Source organism: Dromiciops gliroides, chromosome 1, assembly GCF_019393635.1.
Source record: "Dromiciops gliroides isolate mDroGli1 chromosome 1, mDroGli1.pri, whole genome shotgun sequence".
Lineage (NCBI taxonomy): Eukaryota > Metazoa > Chordata > Mammalia > Microbiotheria > Microbiotheriidae > Dromiciops > Dromiciops gliroides.
Genome location: NC_057861.1, coordinates 2110039 through 2133664, shown reverse-complemented (window position 1 = coordinate 2133664; position 23626 = coordinate 2110039). Strand labels below are relative to the sequence as shown.

At 56.5% G+C, this 23626-nt stretch overlaps 1 protein-coding gene across 3 annotated transcripts in view; it reads right to left on the bottom strand.

The window, feature by feature from the left end:
* Positions 1-1281: 1281 nt before the first annotated feature.
* Positions 1282-23626, bottom strand: part of PPIL2 (peptidylprolyl isomerase like 2) — a 29518-nt gene continuing 7173 nt past the window's right edge. The window contains exons 8-20 of one of the 3 annotated variants that reach the window (XM_043977325.1): positions 23132-23221; positions 18040-18115; positions 17462-17622; positions 16097-16172; positions 14132-14238; positions 8212-8301; positions 7441-7474; positions 5599-5716; positions 2851-2907; positions 2535-2607; positions 1949-2011; positions 1725-1864; positions 1282-1454 (exon numbers count right to left, since the gene is read on the bottom strand). In XM_043977325.1, coding sequence (XP_043833260.1) covers positions 1295-1454; positions 1725-1864; positions 1949-2011; positions 2535-2607; positions 2851-2907; positions 5599-5716; positions 7441-7474; positions 8212-8301; positions 14132-14238; positions 16097-16172; positions 17462-17622; positions 18040-18115; positions 23132-23221 — 1245 coding nt within the window. In that variant the 3' untranslated portion in view covers positions 1282-1294. Of the gene's footprint in view, positions 1459-1724; positions 1865-1948; positions 2012-2534; positions 2608-2850; positions 2908-5598; positions 5717-7440; positions 7475-8211; positions 8302-14131; positions 14239-16096; positions 16173-17461; positions 17623-18039; positions 18116-23131; positions 23222-23626 lie in introns of all 3 variants that reach the window. The other 2 variants (XM_043977322.1, XM_043977324.1) reach the window with 2 other exon arrangements.

Sequence of the window (23626 nt, the reverse complement as noted above, 5' to 3'; positions counted from 1 at the left end):
CTCCTTTATTTGATCTGTAACCTTTTTTAACCTGTTGTTTTATTGGCACAAGGTCCCCTCTGCAGTCCATTCACAGCAGCTGCCGGGGACCCACAGACAGGGGAAGCAGCCTGCAGCCAGCATGCAGAGGGCCACCTGAACCCAGATCTGCCTGAGCAGAGCCTGATGCACTCCCCTGCTCCCCTTATTGCCCCCTCCCCCCCAGCACTTGGCTGGCTATCATGGATTATGACACGTGGGGTGGATGCCGGGATCCTGCCCCAAGGGCCCTGGGCAGGCCCACTTAAGCTGTTTCCTCTGGGGCAGAGGACTGGTCTGCGCTGCGAAAGGTGGTACCTATTCCATGCCAAGCAATGCTCTGGGACATCGGGGCTCGTGTCTGTCTGCACTAGTGACCGTGACACTCCCCTCCTTGCGTCACAGGGCCTTGGCTTGAGGAGCCGCAGGGAGGGGGCCTCTGTCCTCCCAAACCAGCCAGGCCCACTTTGGGATCTGCCTCGCCCCTCAGGATGCCAGCTTGATTCTCATGTTATCCAGCCCCAGCAAGGCCCCTCTGGACTTGAGGCTGGTGATGCTGCCACCCCCTAGCCAGCATATTCTCCAACTTGCCACCCACTTCCTAATTCCCCAGTAGTAGTCTGAGGTACCAGGGCTGAGGACACAGGCTGGTCACCTGCATGGGCCTTCTCACAGGGGTCTGGGATGGAGTGAGTTTTGTCACTGCCATGTCACCCTGACGACAACTAACTCATTTGGGGCTTGTGGTCCATTAGGCCTTCTGGATCTTTTCTTGCTGCCTCCCCAATCTTGTGGTAACTGCGAAGTGGCCTTTTAAGAAGCCCCATCTCTTGATAAATCACCGGCCCTGGATTCAGGAAGACCTGAGTTCAAATCCGGCCTCAGGCACTTGATACTTAGTAGCTGTGTGACCCTGGACAAGTCACCTAACCCTCACTGCCCTGGAAAAAAAAAAGCCCCATCTCCAACTTGACCTTAAATCACTATGAAGTAAAAAAATATCATTATGAGGTTCTAGAGCAGTGTTCTGGCCCCCTTGGCTTTGTGTCACTTGCAGACTGGATAAACATGCTGGGTGAGGAAGGGGGTAGGGTGCTGGACTGCCCCCCCTCTGGGACGGGACAGCTAGAAAGGGTGTGAGATGGGAGAGTGGGCGGGGCACCAGTAAGTGGCCTTAGAGATCACATGACGGGGCAAAGAGCAGCCAGGAACACAGAAGAAAAAAGCATCCTGCTTTATTTCAGGATGACCCCCCCCCCCCCACAAAGACTGTTCCCTAATCCCCCCCGCAAGCCAAGGCACGTGCTGGGTCTGAAGCGCCAGCTGCGGCGGGCACCCGGGCCGAGGCGTCACCAGGAGCTGAAGTCCCCAAAGCCCCGACTGGGCTTCTTTTTGACGGCTCCGGCGGCACTGGTGGAGGGCTCTTCTGCAGCTCGCTTCCTGGGAGCAGAAGGGAGAGAAATATGGCTATCGGAGAGGGCCCAGCTACTCCCTGGAGGCCCAGACACTGACCCGCCCTGAGCGCTCAGTCCCTGGGGCTTTGACAGTCCATCAGCGAGGAGCTTGGCCGGCTACCAGCCCCTGGTCAGGAAGGCACCGGGAGACAGCTTCTCCTGGGTGAGTTTGCTGCCTCCTGGGCATCTCAGCAGGATGCCCCTGCCCCTCCCAAAGCCAGCTTGCCTGTGCCCTCCCCACTGGGCACTCACGTGGCTTCGGGGGAGATGTATTTGCCCACTCCCTGACGGTAAGCCCGAGGTCCAGAAGTGTCCGGCTTTGACGGGGCCACCGCAGCCTTCACCTTGGGGGCCTCCTCCTCCAGCCTGGTCTTCTCCCGTTCCAAAGCCACCTGCAATGAGACAGGGACACGAGTTCCCAGGAGTGTTTGGGAGGGGAGGGGGCAGAACTGGGGCTGCAGGGGTCCGGGCCTCACCTGAGCATCCGCCTCCTCGTAGGGATCCACAAAGACCGTGGCAGATTCGATTCGAATCTCCTCCTGGGGAAAAGAAGGACCCGGTGAAGGGCGGCTAAGCCCTGGCACCAGGACGAGGTCTGGGGTGGCTGCCCCACGGCCTGGCTCCCCTTCCTCCGCTCCTGGGGCTGCTGCCCTCAGGTCGGGCCATCTTCTGGGGCTGAGCGTGGTCAGCACCATCCTGGCACAGCCGCAGCCCCGGATGAGGACCCCACCAGCTCCCAGAGGGCCAATGAACCCTCACCGCAGCAAGGCGTCCTCTGAGCCTCCCCCTCCCCACCCTCTCGGCTCAGTGACCCAGTTGGGGCCACTGGCTGAGAGCTCCCATCACTCACACCTCCAGTCTCATGAGAAGGGGGCCCCTCCCACAAGCAGAAAACAAGAGGGGGGGGGGTGTAAAAAGCTAGGGGTCGAGGGGCTGGTCCTGGTCCGGGGGCTTGCAGCCCCAAAGGCAGGAGAAACCAACAAACCCCAATTCTGATTCCAAAGTCCGCTCCCCGCCACACAGGGCTGCTCCCTGGGGACCGCAGCCACGAGGGGTTCTTACCTTGGGTCGGTCAGTTTTGGGGTCACTCTCTACATTCTCCAAGGCTGTGAGGGTGTCAAAGCCACCAACAACTCTGCAGGGGGGAGAAGGGAAACCAAGGAGAGATGGTGAGGAGTGGCAGCCCCTCCCCCCCTCAGCGTTAGGCACAGGGCCTCTGCCCCCCCTCCCCCAATGGGATCTGAAGGAGCAGAGCCAGTGCTTGCGGAGGGAGGGGGAGGGCCAAGACAGCTCTGGGACAAGGGAAGAACCGCCCCCTCCCCCCAGGTGGGCAGCCATCGGGTCATCTCCGGCCTAATCCAAGCAGAACTTCTCTTACCTTCCAAAGATGGTGTGCTTCTTGTCCAAGTAAGCGCAGGACCGAAAAGTGATAAAACTAGGGAAGAGGAGGCAGACCATGAGCCTCTGCAGGAAGGTAAGAGGTGACCCCAGCCCCTGGGGGTCCAGCCCAGAGTGCCCCCCCCCCCCAGCATGGGAAGGCACCTGCCCCAGAGGGCAGAGCCAGGAGCACGTAGGGGAGGGGCAGCAGAACCCAGCTTGGCTGGAGCCTCGTGTGTGAAAGGGCTAGAAGTGGGGGCACGCACCCTGTCTGCCAATCTGTGAAAACCACTGAACCTAAACAATCCTTAGGGGACCCTCAAGTTCATGACCTTGCCTGCCCCACCCCACCCCCAATCTTCATGTAAATATTCTGGTCTCACAAATGGCATGTCATATTTCTTTTTTGCCTGATCACTCCTGTATATGAGACCCCTCCATCCTTTAAAGGATGGGAGCCCCCTAAGGAAGCCCTTTCCCCTCCCCTGGCTCACCAAAATGAAAGCTTTGAGCCACCCCACCTGCTCCCAAGAAAGGGGACTTGGTTCCCCGATTTTAGCTCAATGGGAGAATGTTGGGGTCAGACCAGATGGGCCTCTGAAATTTGGCCAGGCTGCTGGTGTTCCTGCTCCTCCTCCCCCAAAGGAAGTCCAAAGGAGATCTCCGGGGATCTCTAGGACCCAAGAGAAGGAATCCAAAAAGAGGCAGCTCCTCTTCTCAGCAAGGACTCCTGGGGGACAGTGCTGCCCACACCCAGAAAAAGGAACTGTGGAATCTGGATGCAGATGAACCAGAGCGGTTCTACTTTTCTTTTTTGAGGTTTTCTTTCCCCTTTTGTTCCGATTCTTCCTTCACAACATGACTAATGCAGAAACGTATTTAAAGTGATTGTAACTTTTTTTTTTTTTTTGCTGGGCAATGGGGGTTAAGTGACTTGCCCAGGGTCACACAGCTAGTAAGTGTCAAGTGTCTTGAGGCCAGATTTGAAATCAGTTCCTCCCGAATCCAGGTCTGGTGCTTTATCCACTGTGCCACCTAGCCGACCTCTAAAGTGACTGTACATGTATAACATATCAGACTGCTTTCTGTCTTGGGGAGAGGGGAGGGGAGGGAGGGAGGGAGGGAGAAAAATTTGGAACTAAAAATGTTACAAAAACAACTATTGAAAACACTCTTTACATGTCACTGGGATCAGGGCAGGAAGGAGGACGAGGCGGGGCTCCTGCACCTGGAACACCAGGCTGAGCCTGGTTGGGAAGGTTCCCTCCCCTCCGTGCCGCCCCTGCTCAGTGGACGGGGCCGCAGGACCTTGTCTGTCCACACCCCGCTCCCCAGACCCTCCCCCAGAATGACAGAAGGGCTCAGAGGCCTTTCCATGAAGCCGCCCCTGGCTCTGCCTCCTGGGGCCTGACACCTTCCAGGTCTCTGGGTGGCTCCTGCTTAGGTTCCCCACAGGCCTTTTCTACTCCAGGGTAGAGCCCCCATTCCTATATCTGCTCCCCCCCAGACCGGCCCTCTGTGGCCAGAGCTTTTCACCCTTCCTTTTCTCATTTTCTCCGGAGCCTTGTGGGGTGCCTAGTGAGCTTCTGTAGGGGACGGTCAAGGTGGGCGCGAATGACAAGGGTCTGGCTGGAGGGAACTGCTCAGACCTTCTTGGCCCAAGGACACAGACAGTCCCATCAGGCCCCATTCCAGGGGAGCTCCCCTCCCCGAGGGGTTCAGAGCCTGGATGTCCCAGGGAGTGAGGGGTCCAAGGACCTCCTATGTGAGGAAGAACTTGCTGTATCATGTCATTATCCGCCCTGGGAGTTTAACCCACTGCAAGTTAAAAAGGAATAACTCTCCCTTGCAAGCCGCCACCTTTGGAGCCAGAAGACCAGATGGGAGGCTCAGGCCTGAGTCTGCCCATCTCTGGGACCTCAGCTTCCCTCTGCGCCCTGTGAGGCTGCGCCCCCCCGCAGCCCACACAGATCGGCTTTGTGAATTCACAAACCACTGGGCCTGTATTCCCATTGATGAAGGCCGAGAATGTCAGAGCGGGAAGGAGCCTCCAAGACCCTGAGGGCCAAACGACAGAGGCGCCGGTGTCGGCTCCGGGCTCACGGCTGGGGCCTGGGCGAGCGCCAGCCTCTCTGGGCCTCAGCGGGCTCATCTAAGAAGCTCCTTCCAGCCCTCAGCCACGAGGCCTCATCTCCCCAGTTGCCTGAGCCGGGTGCTGCTCTGGGGGTGCAAACCGGGAAGGGGAAGCCAGAGGCCAAGGGGAGGGGGGAAGATGGAGGGTTTCTGAGGCCTGGCAAGTCATCTGTGGGCTGCGGTCACCAAGAAAGCCAACTACGCCCTCAGCTGTCTTGAAAGGTGGCGAGGCCCTAGCACGAGGGAAGCAAGGGTCCTGCCACCCTCTTCCCTGGCCAGACCCCAGATGGAGGCTTAGTCTGGATCCAAAGTTACCGATCTGCTTGAGGGGAGGCCCTCAGGGGGAGGGAGGGCCCAGCAGGCACATGCCAGGAGCATCAGAGGAGGGCATGCTGGCTCCATGGGCAGAGCCAGAGCGACAGGGCAGCCGCTGCAAAGAGCCCCCTTGTGACGGAATACCCCACGTGGCATAGACGCCTTGAAGATCCTTGAGCAGAGGTGGGTGGCTCTCAAGGGAGATTCTCATTCAGACGGGAGGGCCCGTCTGGGCCTGTGCTGATGGAGGAGGGGCAGGCGGAGGGCCCCCCGCCTCCCCACCCCGGGGGCTGTGACTCACAACTGGGACTTGTTGCAGTTGGGCCCAGAGTTGGCCATGCTGAGGATGCCTCGGCCCGTGTGCGACAGGTTGGGCCGGAACTCGTCCTTAAAGGGCTTCCCCCAGTAGGACTCTCCCCCTGAAAGACCGAGGACAGCGAGGGTTAGGACAAATGCCAGGAAGGCTGGGAGCCGAGTCAGCCCCAGAGGGAGTGGTGCAGGGGGTGGGGAACATGAGGAAGAATTATTCGTAAGCAATATCTCGGGAGATCCACTGACCCCCCCCATAATTCTTGGGCCTCCACCCCCTCTAAAACGTGGAGTTCTCCTTGAAATCTCTCTGGGCCAAGCCCACAAAAGGGGCCTTGGGTAGAAACATTCTTTGGATGAATGGCCAGCTTGGGTGGGGGTCTTCATTCCTTTCTCTGATGTTATCCTTGCATGACGTGATCTGAAGATGGGTTATATTAAAATGAAGGAGGACAGGTGACATCGCGGGGTGATGTCTCGCTTCATGCGTGAATTAAATGGAAGGCAGAGCTGCGCGAGGCCACCACCTCCCTTCCTCTTCCTGAGCTACTCAAGTCCAGGGACGAGACAGAAGTCAGGGGCCGGCTGAGGGGGCAGCGGGCGACCTCAGCACCTCTGAAGCCTGACCAACTTCTGGGTGCTGCCCAGCACCTGCTCCACTCACCTTCCTGGCCCCTGGAACATTCTTCTCATCCACCCAGTCATTCCACCCCATAGTTGGGGTGCACAGCCCCCCATGACACACCCCTCCATCTGCTGGGACACTTCACTGTGGGGTGACTGCCGTGCAGAGCCACAGGGGTACACCAAGAGTGCTGGGCACGGCCTCACAACGTTCCATATACCCCAATATACCCCATCCCCATTCAAAGGGGAAGTGACTTGCCCAGGGTCACACAACTACTAAGTGGTTGAGGCTAGGTGAATAACAACTGACATTTATACAGCACTTGCCATGTGCTCAGTGCTTTACAATTATAATCTCACTGGGCCCTCACAACAACCCTGCCATTATTGTCTTCATTTTGTAGATAAGGAAACTGAGGCAAACAGTGGCTAAGTGACTTGCTAAGTGTCATGCTAAGTATCTGAGGCAGAATTTGAACTCAGGTCTTCCTGACCCTAGGCCCAGCACTCTGCACGGCAGCACCCCCCACCGCCTTGGGAGGCGGTGACTTCTCCCTCCCAGGAGACAAGCATAGCACCCCACGGTGACCTCAGGGGGTAACCAGTCTGCCCTGTCCTTGCAGGAGTCTCCCTTGCAATCTGACAAATGGTCCCAGCTACGGGGGCCCCTCCCTCTGCCTCCCAAGGCAGCCCACAACACCTTGGGACAGCTCTCCTAGGTGGAGCGGGTTTCCTGACATCCAGCCTATGTAGGAGAAGCTTCAAGGATTCTGGGATTCTGCAGCCGGAGCCTCCAGCCTGGCTACCACAAGCACAGGCTCTAGATGCCCCCCATCTCAGCCCTTCTACTGCCATCCCTGACCCCCTGCCCGGTCTCCTGGCTCTATTCTGACGTGGACTGCTCCCTCTGGTTGGCTGCCCAGAGCCTCCCTCAGGTCCTGGGTCGCACCAAGCTCTGACCCCCAGCCAGCTCTGGGCCTAACCGAAGCACCCGGGACAGCTGTCTCAGGCCCTTGTAGACAATGCAGGGACAGTACCAAGGGGACAAACTGGCCCAAAGCCCCACTCCACAAGAGCCATGACTTCAGGCTCAGCCAGCCATTGGAAGGAGGCCCTGGCAAAGCCTCACCACGCTCTGCACCACACACTGGGCCCCAGCAGCCTTAGAAGCCAGCAGGGCACTGAAGAAATGACTGAGGACACGTACCTGTCCCTGTGCCAGTCGGGTCCCCTCCCTGGATCTAGAGAGAAGGGAGGAGGGAAAATGTCAGCAGGTGGGCACAGAGGCCAGGGAGAAGGGAAGCGGAAAAGAGGCCTGGGCTTAGCACCGAAAGGGTCCCTGTCTTCAGGGAGCTTCCATTCTCCCTGGAACAGGGAGGCAAGGGGAGTACAGTCTATGTCATCCTGTAGGCCAAGGCCAAGGCCATTCGAGGGCGGAACAGCACCAATGACCAAGAGCTCAGGAGAGGGAGGCATAAAGTCCTCATCTTTGAAGGGCGCAGGGTCAAGCTCCTTGATCTTTGTCTAAAAGGGCACCTCCCACCTCTATTTTACAGATGAAGAAACTGAGGCCCGGATGGGCCAGTGACACAGTCACCCAACCCGTAAGTGTTGGAAGCCAAAGGAGGCCCACTTCAAGCTGTCCTTGATTGGCACAATCAGCCCTCCTTCCCCTGAGCCCACATCAAGGCCTAGAGAAAGGTCTCCGAGTGTTACAAGGATGACTATGGCTGAATCACAGACCCATTTCCCTGACTCAGGCCATCATCCCCACAGCTGAGATGAGCAGGAAGGGCTCCGGGAATCACCGCCCTCCCACTGGACAAACACAGAGAGGCCCAGGGGGAGGGGCCCTGGGCAGTGGGGGGCACAGGTGAGCCTTGAATGGAAGCAAAGAGCAGTCTTAGCCAGGTGCCTTCTGGGAATAAGGACAACAGGACCTGCCCGTCCCCCTCACCTCTAGCTCAGCAGCACTCACCACAAAGTTTCGAATAGACCTGTGGAAGATCGTCCCGTTGTAATAATTCTTTTTGCAGAGTTTGATGAAATTTTCACATGTTTTTGGTGTCTACAAACAAGCCAGACACATCAGGATTAGTTGTGGGTGTCAGATGACTCTCAGGGGTCATCCTGGGAAGGTGGGGTAGGGGCTATCACCCCCATGTTAGAGAAGAGGAAACTGAGGCCCAAGTCAGGGAAAGCCCTCAGTGCAAGAGTCTGGGGTCTTGAGTTCAAATCTGAGCTCTGCCCAGAACACACACGCCACGTAGAGAATCTCAGGTCAGAGAAGGTGCCCATTAAAAGTGTGACCAAATATGGCAGAATAGAAAGGATGAGAAAGAGGGAGTCGGAGAAATGTGGGGAGCTTCAAAGGGACAGACATAGAGCAAGATGGCAGAAGCAATGGAACTAACAAGACCAAAGGATTTCCAGCTCTGAGTGATGGTGGGGATGGTCAAAGTGCCAGGACGAATGCCGTCTGTGCTGCTGTGGAAGTGTTAGCCTCATCACAACTGAGTGGCCTTTCTCTGCCACAGGATCTGATAACCGTGGCAAAGCCAGAAGCCACCGGTAATATACTTGGGGGGGGGCAATGAGAGTTAAGTGACTTGCCCAGGGTCACACAGCCAGTAAGCGTCAAGTATCTGAGGCCGCATTTGAACTCAGGTTCTCCTGACGCTGGGGCCGGTGCTCTATCCACTGTGCCACCCAGCTACACCACCCCCCCCCGCCCCATAATATACATTAAAAAAATTTTTTTTTGTAATTTTTTTTGTGAGGCAATTGGGGTTAAGTGACTTGCACAGGGTCACACAGCTAGTAAATGTCAAGTGTCTGAGGTCACATTGGAACTCAGGTCCTCCTGACTCCGGGGCCGGTGCTCTATCCACTGCGCCCCCTAGCTGCCCCCCCCATAATATACTTTTAAAGAGAAAAGGCTGGAGTTGGAAGCAATGAAGTCTGGGGCAGAGCCTCAGGGTCATTGCTGAGCCACTTGGCTTGCTCTGGGTCTCTTTCCTCATGTGGCAGATGCAGACACTTGACCCGGGGTCCTGAAGGCCCCTGGCCGCTCCGCCAGCCACGTCTGCTCTATCTCCCAAGGTCTTCCCCAGGCTGGACGACTCCTGATCCAAGTCTCGGCCCAGCTCTGACAGTCCAGTCTCCCAGTCGGCCAACACGTGCCTCACTCCCAGCCTCCACCCTGTGCCAGCGGATCGCTGGCAACTTGCAGAGAGCCCTCGTCTGCCATCTGGTGAGACAGGGCCGAGGGCCTGGACCTGCGCCAACCAGCAGTAAAGGCCTCTCGGGACTGTTCCCATGGCAGCAGGGGACCAAGGCAGGTACATGGTTGCCAAGTAACACCAGCTCCATCCTTCCCTCCCCTGCCTACTGCTGCGTAATGGGAGGCAGAGGGGGAAGGGTTGGAAATCTGGGTCGCCTGCAGGGGGAGTGCGGTTCGTTCTTACCCATCTGGGCCTCAACACCAGAACCAAAAGGCTTGAGAACTCGTCAGGACACACCCTGCCACCTATGTACATGGCTGCAGACATTCCCTGATTGGCATTCCCCAGCAGTCCTGGAAGGGAGGTACTAGGGACAGTGTTGGTCCCTGGCCTGAGGTTCCACATCTGGTATCTGAAGTGGAATTTGAACCCAGGGCTTTCTGACTCCGAAGCCACCTTGTCTTCATGATACCTGGCTGCATCACCCCTCCAGCCTCCCCCTGAAGTAAGCCAGAGAGGATGATGGGTGGTGGCCTGTCTCTAGGTTCAGATCCAGACTCTGACCATAGCTCTGTGGCTGCAGACCAGGAACGTGAGACCTCGGGTCTTGGCCCGTAGCCTTCACTTCCCAGACTTGCTGCAAAGCGCACGCACCCTGACACACACAAAGTACACAGAAAGCAGACATGCTGCTCCTGCGCTCACCTCAAGGGCTCCCATCTGCCTGCCAGGAGCACCCCCATCAGAGAACCTCCTGGCTCCACCCCAGGGTCCAGGCAGAACAAGGCTAATCACTGCCATGAGGCAGCCCCCTTCCAATCCTATAGCCCAGAAGTCTTCTCATCTCATACCATCAGGCAGTGGCTTAGTACCGAGAGGGAGACCGAAGGCCACGCAGGGGAAGGGAGCCTTCAGTATGTCTGGGCACCATGGTCTCTCGATGCCACTGAAAAATGCATGAGCCTTCTGTAATTGCCCCATCATACCAATGAGCCTTTGTGTTTCCCCAAACTTGTGGTCCACTAAAACTCCCAGATCTTTTTCACATGCATGCTTTCTCTGCACCCCACCCCATACTCTGCTGCTGACCTTCTGAATGTTTTGTATCTTCATTTTAGCCCATAATTCTTGCCTGTCAAGATTTTTCTGGCTCCCAATTTTGTCATCCAAGGGTTTAGCTAGCCCTCTCAACATCATGCCAGCCAGTAATCTAATAAGTTTACCATCTCTGCCTTCATCTAAGCTACTGGTAAAAGTCAAAAGTGCACCAGGCCAAGAAAAGAACAGATCTCTTGCACCTCAGTGGAGACGTCTCCTCTGTACAGCTTTCCTCCCAATCCTGACTCCATCACACCCACCTTTCCCCCAACCACCAGGCCCCTGGCAGACCCTATCTGGTGCCTTGCAGAGCAGATGCCAGAGTCCCCTCCCTTCTCCTTCTGACCAGGGGCCTTACAGCCCTTTAATAATGTGTCCTGGAATTCTGTCAGAAACCAAACCAAACCACATTGCAGAGAATATTCCTTCCCTTCTTCTTTCTGAAAACTGGGACATAAAGCCCTCGGCAAGAACAAGATCACACCCTGCTGGGTGGCCAGCTGCCCTCAACCATCTCTGAGGCCCCTCCAGCCCCGACGTCCCCTGTTCTGGGGCCCCTCCAGCCCTGACATCCCCTGTTCCACCACCCTTTGCAGCTCTGACAACCCGCATTCTATGTTCTGAAGTCCATCCCAGCTCCCACAGGCTGTTCTACGGTCTGCAATTCTGTGACTGTTTCCAGGCCTGTGGTCCCACTAGCTCAGCCCATTGGGAAGAATCTCCATGCCTGGGCTGGTCCTTGCCATGGACCTTGGGGAAGGCTCCTCTTCCTCCTCCCCCCGCTCTGGAGAGATGGGTACCAGTCTCAGCTGACGGGAGGGCGTCTCCAGCCTTTTGCAAGAGAGAGGAGACAGAAATAGCCCAAGAGCCTCCTCCCTCCACCTGGCTCTGGGCATTACCTCATCACCAGATGGCAGCCCCATCCCCCGCCTGGCCGGGAGGGTGCTGGGCTGAAGGGCCCGAAGACAGGAAGGATAAATGCTGTCTTTATCTTCCCCAGAAGCCCTGGGCCACATGAAGCAGGCCAAGCTGAGAGGCCTGATGGCTGACACGCAGGCCGGCCAGGCCGGTTCTGCCCAAGCCCCTTTTAGAGCTCCCCGTCCCCCGTGAGTTTTCAGTTTAATAGGAGGGATGAGATGTGGACTCTGACTGAAAATATGAAGAGTATGTAAGACAGGAGCAAGTGCCCTGAGATCTGATGAGCAAGAAAGCCCTGGCACCCTGCCGAGGGAGGGCTCAGGGAGGCTGCACAGAGGAGCGGGGCATGCAGGGTCTCGGAGTTCTGCTTCCCAGATGCACACCCAAGTCATGTCCTATGGCCCAGGGAGCCAGGAGAGGACCACAAGGAGGCCTGCCTCGGCTCCCAACACAAGGGCAAGCTTCCCTGTTCCACATCTCTGCCTCAATGCCTGTCCGGGAAGGGGCAGGCCCTGAGGGTGCAAGCTCCGCTCAGCCCGCCACGCCACAACCTACTGAGTCAGGAGCCTTGGAGAACAGAGGGGAGTCAGCAGGAGACAGTGGGGAAATGCAGGGGAGAGAAGAGCGGGCCAGCCGCTCCGCTGGCAGAAAAGTCGCCTCCCCTGGTCATTCTGAGCAGCCCTGGGGGACCCCTCTCCAAACATCCCTGATCTGTCAGGCCCTCGGACCCAGACATACCACTCCTAGGCCCTTAACCCCCAAGAGACCCCGGAAAGAAGAAAGGACCTACACCTACAAAGTTATTTTTCAGTGGCAAAGACCCAGAAACCAGAGGGATGCCCATCAACTGGGAGTACAGAGCATGAGAGAGAAGGTAATGGCAAACTACGGTGCCCCAAGAAATGAGGAAAGGGACGATTTCAGAGAAACCTAACAGGACGTGAATGAACTGGCACAGAGTGAAATGAGCAGAGCCAGGGGGACAATTCATACAGTCACCACCACCCTGTAAAAACAAAAGCACGAGGGGCAGCTAGGTGGCGCAGTGGATAAAGCACTGGCCTTGGATTCAGGAGGACCTGAGTTCAAATCCAGCCTCAGACACTTGACACTTACTAGCTGTGTGACCCTGGGCAAGTCACTTAACCCTCATTGCCCTGCAAAAAAACAACAACAAAAAAAACCCCAAAAAACAAAAAAAACCAAAAGCACGGCCAATGTGGGAACCGGATTAGCTTGGCTCTGCATACTGAGGTCGAGAGCGTTGATCTTCAAAGATGGGCAGGGTGGGAAGTGAGAGAAACAGATTTTTGTTCATTGAAAAAGGTAAAATTAGGGGCAGCTAGGTGGCGCAGTGGATAGAGCACTGGCCCTGGATTCAGGAGGACCTGAGTTCAAATGTGACCTCAGACACCTAACACTTACTAGCTGTGTGACCCTGGGCGAGTCACTTAACCCCAACTGCCTCACTAAAAAAAAAAAATTAAAAAAGTTGCTTCCTCCTGGTGATCCTTAAAAGGCCAAGTGACTTTAGAAAGGCCTGATCCAGAGCTCTCCCGGAAAGCAGAAAATGCAGACAAGCCCCACTCTCCCCCAAGAGTCAGTGGGAGCCACAGCAGGCCTGGCTCAGGGGAGAGACAGCCTGAGTCTGGGCCCAGCCTCTCGCCCACTGGCTGTACAACCTTGGGGAAGACACTTCCTTCTCTGCTTGGTGTCCTATCTAACTCACGGGGCTGTGGACAGAAAAGAGCTTTGGCACGACTAATGCAGAACTATGTTTGATGTGATTGTACACGGATAACCTGTATCAGATTACTTTCTGTCTTGGGGAGGGGAGGGGAGAGGAGCAGGAAGGGAGAAAAAGCTGGAACTCAAAATGTGATAAAAACAAATGTTGAAAGCTATCTTTACATGTAACTAGAAAATAATAAATTACTTTGATGATTTCCCCCCCCCCTTTTTTTTTTTGCGGGTCAATGGGGATTAAGTGACTTGCCCAGGGTCACACAGCTAGTAAGTGTCAAGTGTCTGAGGCCAGATTTGAACTCAGGTACTCCTGAATCCAGGGCCAATGCTTTATCTACTGCACCACCTAGCTGCCCCGATGATTTTTTAAGAAAGATAAAATATGTAAAAAACCTTAAAAAACAAAAAAGGAAAAGAACTTTGGAAATGAGGAGCTTCCTCTGCTCAGCCTGAGGGGGACAAGAGAACATGAGGTCCAGAGGTGGCAGAGGGCGGCCTAGGGTTTGACAGCAGAAGCGCCATCAGAGCTAGCCAGAGGTCTGTCCAAGGACACACTGAAGCCAGGTACACCAGGGAGGCCTGGGCACCTGGCACATGTGTCCCAGCCTCCTAGCTGGCAAGTTCCCTGGCCCTGCTGCACACAACCAGCTCAGAGCTGACCAGGGCAGTGTCCAGACACAAGAGGCTCATTGTCTTCTACCCAGATGCCAAGGGTCCTTTCTCGGCAGTCTGAAGAAGGCCACCGGCCCCCGGCATTCTGAATCTGCTCTAGCTTGTCTAGGTCGTTCCTAAAATACGGCTTCCCCGGGGACTCTGCAGCTCTTGGCCTACGTGGTCCCCAAGAAGGGAGCATGGGAGCTGGAGGTGCCTGCTCAGGTCGCAGTGGCCGTGACAGCCCCTGGGCACACCTACCATGTCACAGTGCAGCTCCAGGTTGAGGTCCCCCTTGTTGGTATGCAGCCGGACATAACCCTTCTTCTTCACAAACCGATAGCGAACAACGTCGTCATCGATGGCGGCTGTCCCAAGGAAAAGGTCCAATGAGGGGTTGGCAGTGATCTCCTCCATCTACCAAAGCAGCACCCCCCACCCCACTCCAGTGGCCACCCGCCCTGGGGCAGCTCTCACTGCAGACCCAAACCCGCCTTCCCATCATTCCCCTTCCCCAGCAGGGCCCTTTGACAAGACAGAGCTGTGTGTGCCAAGTACATGGGGGGCGGGGGGAGCCCAAACCCCTGACACTTTCCGGCCAGGCCTCCAGGAGGAGGGGGCAGCTGAGCCAAGTCCTGAAGGCACAGAGGTGAGAGGGGAGGCTGGGTGGTGCATGGGGGCGGGAGGAGCCTGGGTGTCAGATCTGCGGCAAGCAGATGGCACGGCCACAGAAGGGCCTGTGGTAAAATAATGGAATTTGGCTGATGCCCAGGGGTCTGACTTGATTGATCTAGTAGTGTTTGAATTGGGTGTGAATGAGAAACTACTAAGTACCCACTTTTAGATTTTTAGCCACCTAGTTTAAACTTGGCCCACCCTGAGAAGGAGTGTCCTCAGAGGCTGTGGACGGCGTCATCAACAGGGGACCAGTCTCAGCCACACTACTTGAAGGACTTCCCCTTTGGGGCAGGGAGAAAAAGGTAGAAAAAGGGACCCCCAACAGGAAGCGGGTCACTCTCGGTCTCTCTCTGGCCTTGGAGGAGCATTTGGAGCAACTAGAGACTGGCTGCTGACTCCCATACAAATTACGGACCCCCGTGGTGAGTTATATCCAGCCCTCTGAATTAGCTGAGCCGGAAGTGAGTTCGGGTTTGAGACCGCCCTCGCCAGAGCCAGGGAGATCATCCATTTTCCTCTTTCCCTATCCCCTTGTCCTTGACCTTATGAGTTTCACCTTTGCTGTGTGTTTTATCCCCATTAATAAAACCTCTGTTGGTAGAAAAGAGGCTGTTCGGCTCCTTTCTCACCGGCCTGGGAGAAATGACTAAAAACGGCGGTCCGGAGAGGAGGTACCTTGGACTTAGAGGTCCCTCATTATTTTCTGAACCCCAATATTATGGCGAGCCACCCAATTAACTCTCCCCATATTAAATTTGGCCCCCACAGGCTTTAGGAATGGCAGCCTGGCATCTGGGGGAGGATGGGCATCTCTGGGCCCGCCCGGATGAGAATGATGGGCAAGTCACTGGACGTGAGCAAGCCAGAGGGACAGGGAAGACGGGAGGGGAGCAGGGAGGAGACTGCCTCTGAGATTGAAGGACAGAGCACGGCTCAGGTTAAGTTCCCAAGTGGGAGCTGCCACGGGTGGTGGGAGGGCAGAGATGCCCAGGCCACCTAATAGAAGAGGCCCAGGAGGCCAGACACCAGTCACTGACCCTGCCCTGGAGGGCTGCCTTCCCTCTGGCAATGCCAGGAGTCCTGACATGGGCTCCCAACCTGCGCCGATGGTCAGGGTTCCACAAAGAACTCACAGTCAGGAGGGACCAAGGGGTCATCTGGTCCAAAGCCCTCCTGAGCCAGAGGTAGGCACGGACCCAGTAAACCCTGAGTGGGCTGAAGAGGCCAGGCGGGGCGTGGACGAGCCCCCCCTCCACTTCTGCACAGCTCTCACAGGCAGCATTTTTCAGGCCAATCCAGTCCAGCCCATCCACTTCCCTATGACCAATACTGAAGGGCAGTGTGCCCCCCAGACCCCCAGCTCTTCTCTCTCCCAGTCAGGAAACATTTATCAGTGCCTGCTATGTGTGGGCACTGGGCCCCCCATCTTCAGGGCCAGTCTCCAGGTATCCCCCCCGACCCCAGACAAGCCTCAGCTCTGCTGGGGCCTTGCCGAGAGGCTGCAGCCACAACTGAAGCAGCAGGGCCTGGGCCGCTCCCGGCACCCACCTGCTTCATGGGTCGTTTCGGGCACCATGGCTGTGGATGTGAAGGAGGCACTGACCTTCCCAGTGGAATAATGAGCCTGGAGGGAATGAAAGGTGGGCAGGGTCACCAAGACGCAGCCAGACGTCAGCCTCAGAGCCAAAGCGGGAAGCAACGTGAACTTTTCAGCCGTCCTGAAGGCTCAGGAGGCCGGGACCCTGGACGGGCCGGCCACCTCCCTGCCGCTAAGCTTCCGCCTGTCCTTTGGTACAACGGGCCGGCAAAACTACATGATCTAAGGTCAGTCCCGCTGCTAGCAATGGAGCGGTTTTCTGACTTCCCGTCTAAGAAGCCCAGGCCGGCCCTGCCGCCAGGCTCCCCCCTGAGACCCCCAGGGGGCCAGGCGCCCTGCGCTCCCTCCTCAGTGTGCACGCTCTGATAAGGAGCCCAGCCGTGTGGACTGAAGCCAGCCTGGGGACAAACAGAGGGGGAATGACTTGGGCACGGGCTGGGTAGTCTGGATGAACATCTGTTAAAAATCTGTACAACTCAATGTAAGCAAAGCAAATGGGAAATGATAAGAGCAGGAAACCTCCATCTAAGGCAAATATTTGCTAGTCCTGATGACTGCAATGGGTCCTTCCTGCTCCAACTCCTCAAGAATTAGATAAAAACGGCTTCAAACCTCTGCGAGGAACCGACCCAGAGACGAGGGAGAAACACAGCCAGGCAAGAAAAAGGCAGCAAACGGCTGCTGAAGCGTGGCCGCCTCCTTCCTGATCGGTGCAATGGCTGAGAGCAGCTCCCAGGAGCGCCTCTCACCCCCACCAAGCTGGCAAAGCCCCCAGGGCACTCCCAAGGCCAGGGAGCAGAGAAGATGACGACGCCCTCTTGCCCCATAGGGCTAGCGCTGACAGGCTGTCCAAAAAAGGCTAAGGCGGACCCCAATCTTTAGGGTGGCATGAACAACCAGAAAACTTTCCTGCCTGTCGGTGGCCATACAAATGACAGCTCTGAGGACGATGAAGGACTAAGAAAAAGGTTTCATGCAGTAACAGTGGGGAAAGGGGCCGGAGCAGAGCTACATCCTGGGCACGTGTCCTCGGAAATGCCACTGCTACCACCAGGGTGAGCAGACCAGGAGAGGGGCAGAGCTTCTGCAGACAGGCCTTGGCAAAAGGACAAACAGCTGTAAACGTTCATTTAACTGGCTTTGTGGGTGACACCAGGCACTCAATCACTTGGAAAGACCCAGGCCGTGGCCAGAGACCCGGGCCGGCTGCGCCATGGACCAGCCATGGGACCTTGCCAACCTGGGGCCTGGGCGCCTCTTCTCCAATCACAAGGGAGGGTGCCCTTCCCAAAAGAAGTGTCCTGCCTCAACCTTACCGCATTCAGCTTGTCCACCTTCTTCTTCTCCGGAGCCCTCATCGTTGCGGCCAGGATCTCGTCCCCTTTGAAGTCTTTGTAAAGTTCCTGCAGGGTCTCTCGGGTCTCAGTGTTGGTGTTTTTCAAATAATATGTGGGGTCCTGCCGGGCTTTCTCTTCATCTACAAAACCATAGAATGTCCCTGAGTGACAGGCACTGGCCACCACGGCCAGTGATGAAGTGGTACTTGAATCCTAAGGGGCCTACAGTTCAGAGGTCTCTGTTCTAAGGCCCTTCCCACCTGGTGGGTTTAGGGGCCATCCAGCATTAACATACATGTTCTAGGTTCTCAGCTCCCCCTTGGGTTCTACCTGAACACCTCCAGACACAGGGACCTCACTACCCACGGGGCCACACAGTAAAAGGAAACACCTCCAGACCGAGCTGGGAGACCGAGCTGGGACACTCTATGCCTCAGTGTCCCCATCTGTGAAACAGAGACAAGGACGTTTACTTGACACCCTAGGGCTGATGAGAACCTGAAAAGGACCCCAAAAAAAGGGCATGCCGTGGGACAGGACGTGGGGCTCTGGCATACCTGGGTCCAGGACCCTCAGGTTGTTCTTAACGTGATAGAAATTGGCCACATTAAACTTGTCCAGGTTCGTGGGATCCTGCAGGGAAATGAGACAGACACACGGCCGTGAGAGCAGAGATTTGGGCCGGGCTCCCCTCCCCCTGGGCATCAGGTTCTTCTCTGGCTTGGGGAGCTCTGAGGCCTCTTCACGCGAGCAGTAACTCGGGACCCTCCTTCGTTGAGTGAGGGATGACCTCTGCCCCCCCCCTCCTCCTGCCCCAGCCAGGCCCTGCAGCCTCTAGCCTGATTTCTGCAGTTCTCCAGCTCTGTCAGTCTCACATGTCAGAGGATGGAGGGCGGGCAGGGCAATGCTTAGGGATGTGAAGCCCATCCCGTGCTTTCAGGGATGAGGAAACTAAGCCCTAGAGATCACGAAGGTCTGAAAGAAGCAAAAGAGCAGGCCCTGAGCCCAAGCCCTGACTCCTGATCCAGTGCCTTCTCCGCTGTCGTCGGTCACTCGACACCTGCTCGGGTGCCAGCTGCTGGGGCAACAGAGACAAAGACAAAGGCCCCTGCCCTCAGAGTGCTCACGATCTGGGGGGAAGCAGCTTACACGCACACAATATGTGCACCGAGCACAAAAATGATGCTGCATGCTCTCTCCAGCATCCCATCCCAGCCTCAAACCTGACCTGGTTGGGGGCTGGAGGCCGGCTGGCCGTGACTTTGGCAAGGCCTCCCTCTGAGCCGCTCGAGGGGCCAGAATGGATGATCTCGACTGCCCTTTCTGGCTCTAGCGGCCCATGATTCGATGAGCCGATGGCAGGGCTCCCACCAGTGCCGGGGGACAGGTTGCTTCAGTAATGGAGTTATCCCACAGGCTGGGTCTGAGGCTATGACCCAGCCCTCGAGAAGGGCGGCCTGTCAACCTTGTGTGTACTCCCATTGTCTCCTCCTCTCTGCCTGACCCTTGCTTTTGACGGGCTGTCCACTCCACCTTTCTGTGCTCCCCAACACCTTCTGAACCACTGCCCTCAGTCGGTGCTCCCAGCTCCCTGTCCAGGAACCCCTGCTCGGTGATAACTCTGAAGCACTTTCCCCCATTCGGGCAGAGACTCCAGGAGGCTGGGACCTTGGCTTCTGTGTCTTCCTTGACCCGACAGCCCCTCGCACCCAGCTGGTACGGAGTGGAGCTCAGAGCTCAAGAACTCACAGGGGCAGGTTGCTGGCAACACCAGCACTGTCCAAGAAAAGGGCCTAGCTCACCACAAAGCCCTGAAGGAGTGTCACTGTCTGAGACGGACAGCAAAGTGATGGGGGGGGGGGGGGGTCAAGAAGCAACATCAGCCGACTCCTCCGCCCGCTCCTCCTGCTAGATGATTTACCTAGAGTCAAATCAACCAACCACCGCTCAGTGAAGGCCCTGACAGGTGCATATGCACATCTGCTGTCTCCGTTTTTAACCCAGCCAACCACCAGCCTGAGCTCAGCCCCAGTACCCTCAAAGGTCTTTCATCTACAGCAAGAAGGGACCTCATTCAGTACAGACCCGATTTACAAAAAGAAACTGAGCCCAGCAGCAGGGGTGCTTGTCCCAAGGTCCCCCAGGTACTAAGTGTGATTAGCAAGATTTGAACTCAGGTTCCTCAGCTCCAGAGCTTTCAACTGCTCCACACTCACTCCTGTCTGTACCTACAGACAGCTGTGCCTCAGAGATACCATTCATTGACAGACACAAAGAAGGCCAAATGGAAAGGGCTCAGAAAGAACACTGGAATCAGAGGGCCTGAGTTCAAATCTCCACCCTGCTCTTTGCTGCCTTGGTGACCATGGGCAAATTATTCCCTTCTGGGCCTCAGTTTCCTTATTTGTAAAATGGGGGGGGGCTGCTCTCAAAGGTCCCTCCTTTAAATCTTAGATCCTAGCCAGCATGCAATGCAGCACAGCAGGGAGAGAAGTGGGCTTGGGCATGGGCTGATGGACTGGGCTGGGGGAGAGGGGAGGTTCTGGGTTTGAATCTTGCCAGAGAATCCCCAAACATCAGAGGTGGGGGCAGAAGCCAGCTCTGACAGCTCCATTGTTGGGGGGAGCATTTACGTCATGAAAATCAGGCTTGGTGTGTAAGTCTGATCATCTGGACTTAAGAAAGCGACGGAGACAAGATGAACGAGGCCGACAAAGCATGCTGTGGATCCTGCTGTTGTTAAACACTGACCAGCAGAGCCTTGGTCAGGAGGGACTGCCGAGGCGACGTCAGGGGCAGCTCACACCCGAACGACACCCCATCAGCCTCTGCTCAGACTGAAATGAGGAGGCTGGCTACCTCCCCAGGAGCCCTTGGGGTAAAAATCTCCCTCTGACATAAGCCAGAATGTGCCTTTCTCTGAAAAGTCCCTGCGTTCCTCCTGATCTGTCAGTCACTCGCGGTCCTTGGGCCTCTGTGTGCTCCATCTGTAAAATGGAAGATCCGCACCAGGGCCCTGAGGTCCAAGTCTCATGGCCCTAAAATCTCAAGTGGACTCAAGTCCCAGCTCTGATGCCAGCTGGCTCTGGGAGCCCGGGCCGGTGACAGCCCCTCAAGATCTGCAAAATGGGGGGATCACGTTCATTGGCCTCCGTCACAGGGCTCTTGTAAGCAAGGCAGCACCGACAGGGACAACAACAACTCTGCCTGGGAATCTGACAGAAGAGGAAAGTGAGGGCCTTGCGCAGGGCACACCCACGCAGCAGGGTGGTACCAGAGGCAGGCACTGCGCTGGATCCACAGTGCCACCTAGTGGCCACCCAGAGAAAGGGATGCACGCTGGGAGCTCTGCCCTCCCCACCACCCCAACTACACTGCAGGATGCCAGGGGACACCTCAGCAGGGTGGAGCTGCAGGTACCAAAGGGCCAGAACCATTCCAAGCCATGATGGGCTTCCCCTGCTAGTCTGGAAAGGCCTGGAAGGCAAGGGCAGGCTTGCTTGCCAGTAACTGCGTCCCCGATCCCCAGGCGTGGGGGCCTAGTCATGCATTCACTCGCTCACTCATTCCTTCCTTTGCTTGCTCATTCACTCACTAGTTTTGTTCATTAGTTCGCTTGCTCATTCATTCACTCATTCATTCACTCACTCATTCATTCATTCACTCATTCACACACTCACTCGCACTCAGAGGGAGGGCCAAGCCAGGGAGTGGCCACCAGCCCTGGAGCATTGAGTTACCTTCTGGACCCCACACAACTGGCAGAAGGGCCCCAAAGCCAGGCAGGAAGCTGACCTCCCACTCTGGTACAAAGGGGCCGGACTTGACTCGACATGGCCAAGGTGGGTACTGGCTGTGGCTCACTCTCCACACTTGTTATGGGGGACATCTGTACTCACCACAGCCAATTTAACTGGAAGTGGGCACTAAACCCATCTGGGTGACTGTACAGATGTTCAACATTAACATCTTTTTGGGAAGGACTCTGATAAGAGAATGTGCATCCAGGGAAGGTGCCCGGGGCCATGGCGAGAGGCCTGGGGCCCTGGTATATGAGGATGGGGAAAGAATGAGGGGAAGCTGGCAATGCTGGAGATGAGAAGGACCACTACGGGAAAGAGGAAGTAGCCTTGTTCTGCCTGGGCCCGGGGCAGTAAAGGAGGGAAGGAGCCACAAAGAATGTGGGGGAGCCAGTGCCCCTCACCACCAGTGAGGGCTCTGAGGAGGGGCTGGAGGAGCACTCGGACACCTCCTCACTGCCTTTTAGATCAAAGGCATTTACCACAATCTCCCAGCAAGGAAAGTGAGAACAAGGCTCTCTTCCCTGCCCGAGGAGAGCCCCCACCGAGGCAGGGCCTGCTAGCACCCACACCACTTTACAGATGAGCAAAGTGCGGCAGACAGTGTCTGGCTGGATGCAGACTCAGGGCTCCCGGCCACCTGGGGTTCTGTGTGTTTCTCCTGGGCCTGCATCAGACACCTGTCTCTTTTTTTGGTTTGTTTTTTGTGGGGTGATGGGGGTTAAGTGACTTGCCCAGGGTCACACAGCTAGTTAAGTGTCAAGTGTCTGAGGCCGGATTTGAACTCAGGTCCTCCTGAATCCAGGGCTGGTGCTCTATCCACTGCGCCACCTAGCTGCCCCCAAGACACCTGTCTTAAGAGGAAGGGATGGCTGGCCTGTTAGAGCAGGGAGGATACCTCTCCAGCCCTTCCCAGGAAGAACTCAGTGGCTTTCATGGTCTGGACAGGCCCGAGGCACTCTTTCTCCTGATGAGTGTGAGGCATGCAGCATACAAAAAGCACTCCATAAATGCCTGCTGACTAAATGACCACTAGAAGAAAGGCAGTGTGGTACAATGAACAGAACACTGACCGTGGCAGGCAGCCGGGACCTGTGTTCAAACCTTGCCTCAGCGGGGAGCTAGGTGGCACAGTGGATAAAGCACCAGACCTGGATTCAGGAGGAACTGAGTTCAAATCCAGACTCAGACACTTGACACTTACTAGCTGTGTGACCCTGGGCAAGCCATTTAACCCTCACTGCCTGGCAAAAACAAACAAAAAACCCAAAAAAACCAACAACAAACCTTGCCTGAGATGCTTCCTGAGCAGTCGCTGCCCCTCCCCTGATGAGCTGAAGCATGGCTGGAGGGGGTGACCAGAGTGAGAAAGGACTGAAGATCACACACCATTAGACTGGGACGTTTAGCCCAGAAACAAGATGACTTGGCAGAGAATCCAAGAGTGCTCTGCAAGGAGTCGAGAAGCTGCCGCTTTGGAGAGCGAGGCCTTGGCCTCTGCTGCTCGGCCGCTAGGCGAGGGCTGTTCTCCAGAGGTACGTTTCTCATGCTTTCCCACCTCCCTGCCTCTGTCCATGCTGCCATCTCTCCTGTGCCCAGTGTAGTCTTCCCCTCCCTGCAAAGTTGGACCGAGGGGCCTGTGGTCTGCCCCAAAGTACCCACACCACACTGCGGTTACACGTGTTTGCAAATGATCGAGTTCCCAAGGAAACTGTGAGCTCCACAGGCAGAGACCGTGTCACCTCCACATGTCCTCTCTTCCCCAAAGCACAGCCAGCACCCGCACACAACGGGCACTTGATAACCTCTGGAGGAGCCCGGGGGAGGTGCCCCGGGCTGAGGCTCTTACCTGCAGCGTCAGGATATCCTGGCGGGTAAAGGGCTCGTCCGTCAGCAGGTCTTTGAAGTTCTTGGTCTTGATGTTCAGCTGCTCCACGGCCTGAGACAAGAGCACAGATCAGGGAAGGTCACACAAGCCTGTCCATCCCCAACACTTCCTGAGGCAGCCCCCTGCCCTACGAGGCCCAGCTCCTTCAGCTGCATCCTGTGTAAGCTGGGCTCTTCAGCACCGCTCCATGCACTCCATTCACCCCGGCCCCCTCTCACCTCCTAGCAGACCCTAAGCTCCCCAAGGGCAGACTGCTGCTGCTTGTGGCTGCTGCAGCCACAAGGAAGAATCCCTGGACAGCTGAGCCTCTGTGGACAAGCTCCTCCACACCGAGCTTGGCGGGCACTGGGACAGTCTGCTGTCCCCCGCCTCCCCCTGCCCCCGGTCAACGCCTGGTTCATGGTGGGCATTCCTCCATGCCTCATCCATGATGCACACGTCTCATCTGTGGTGCGT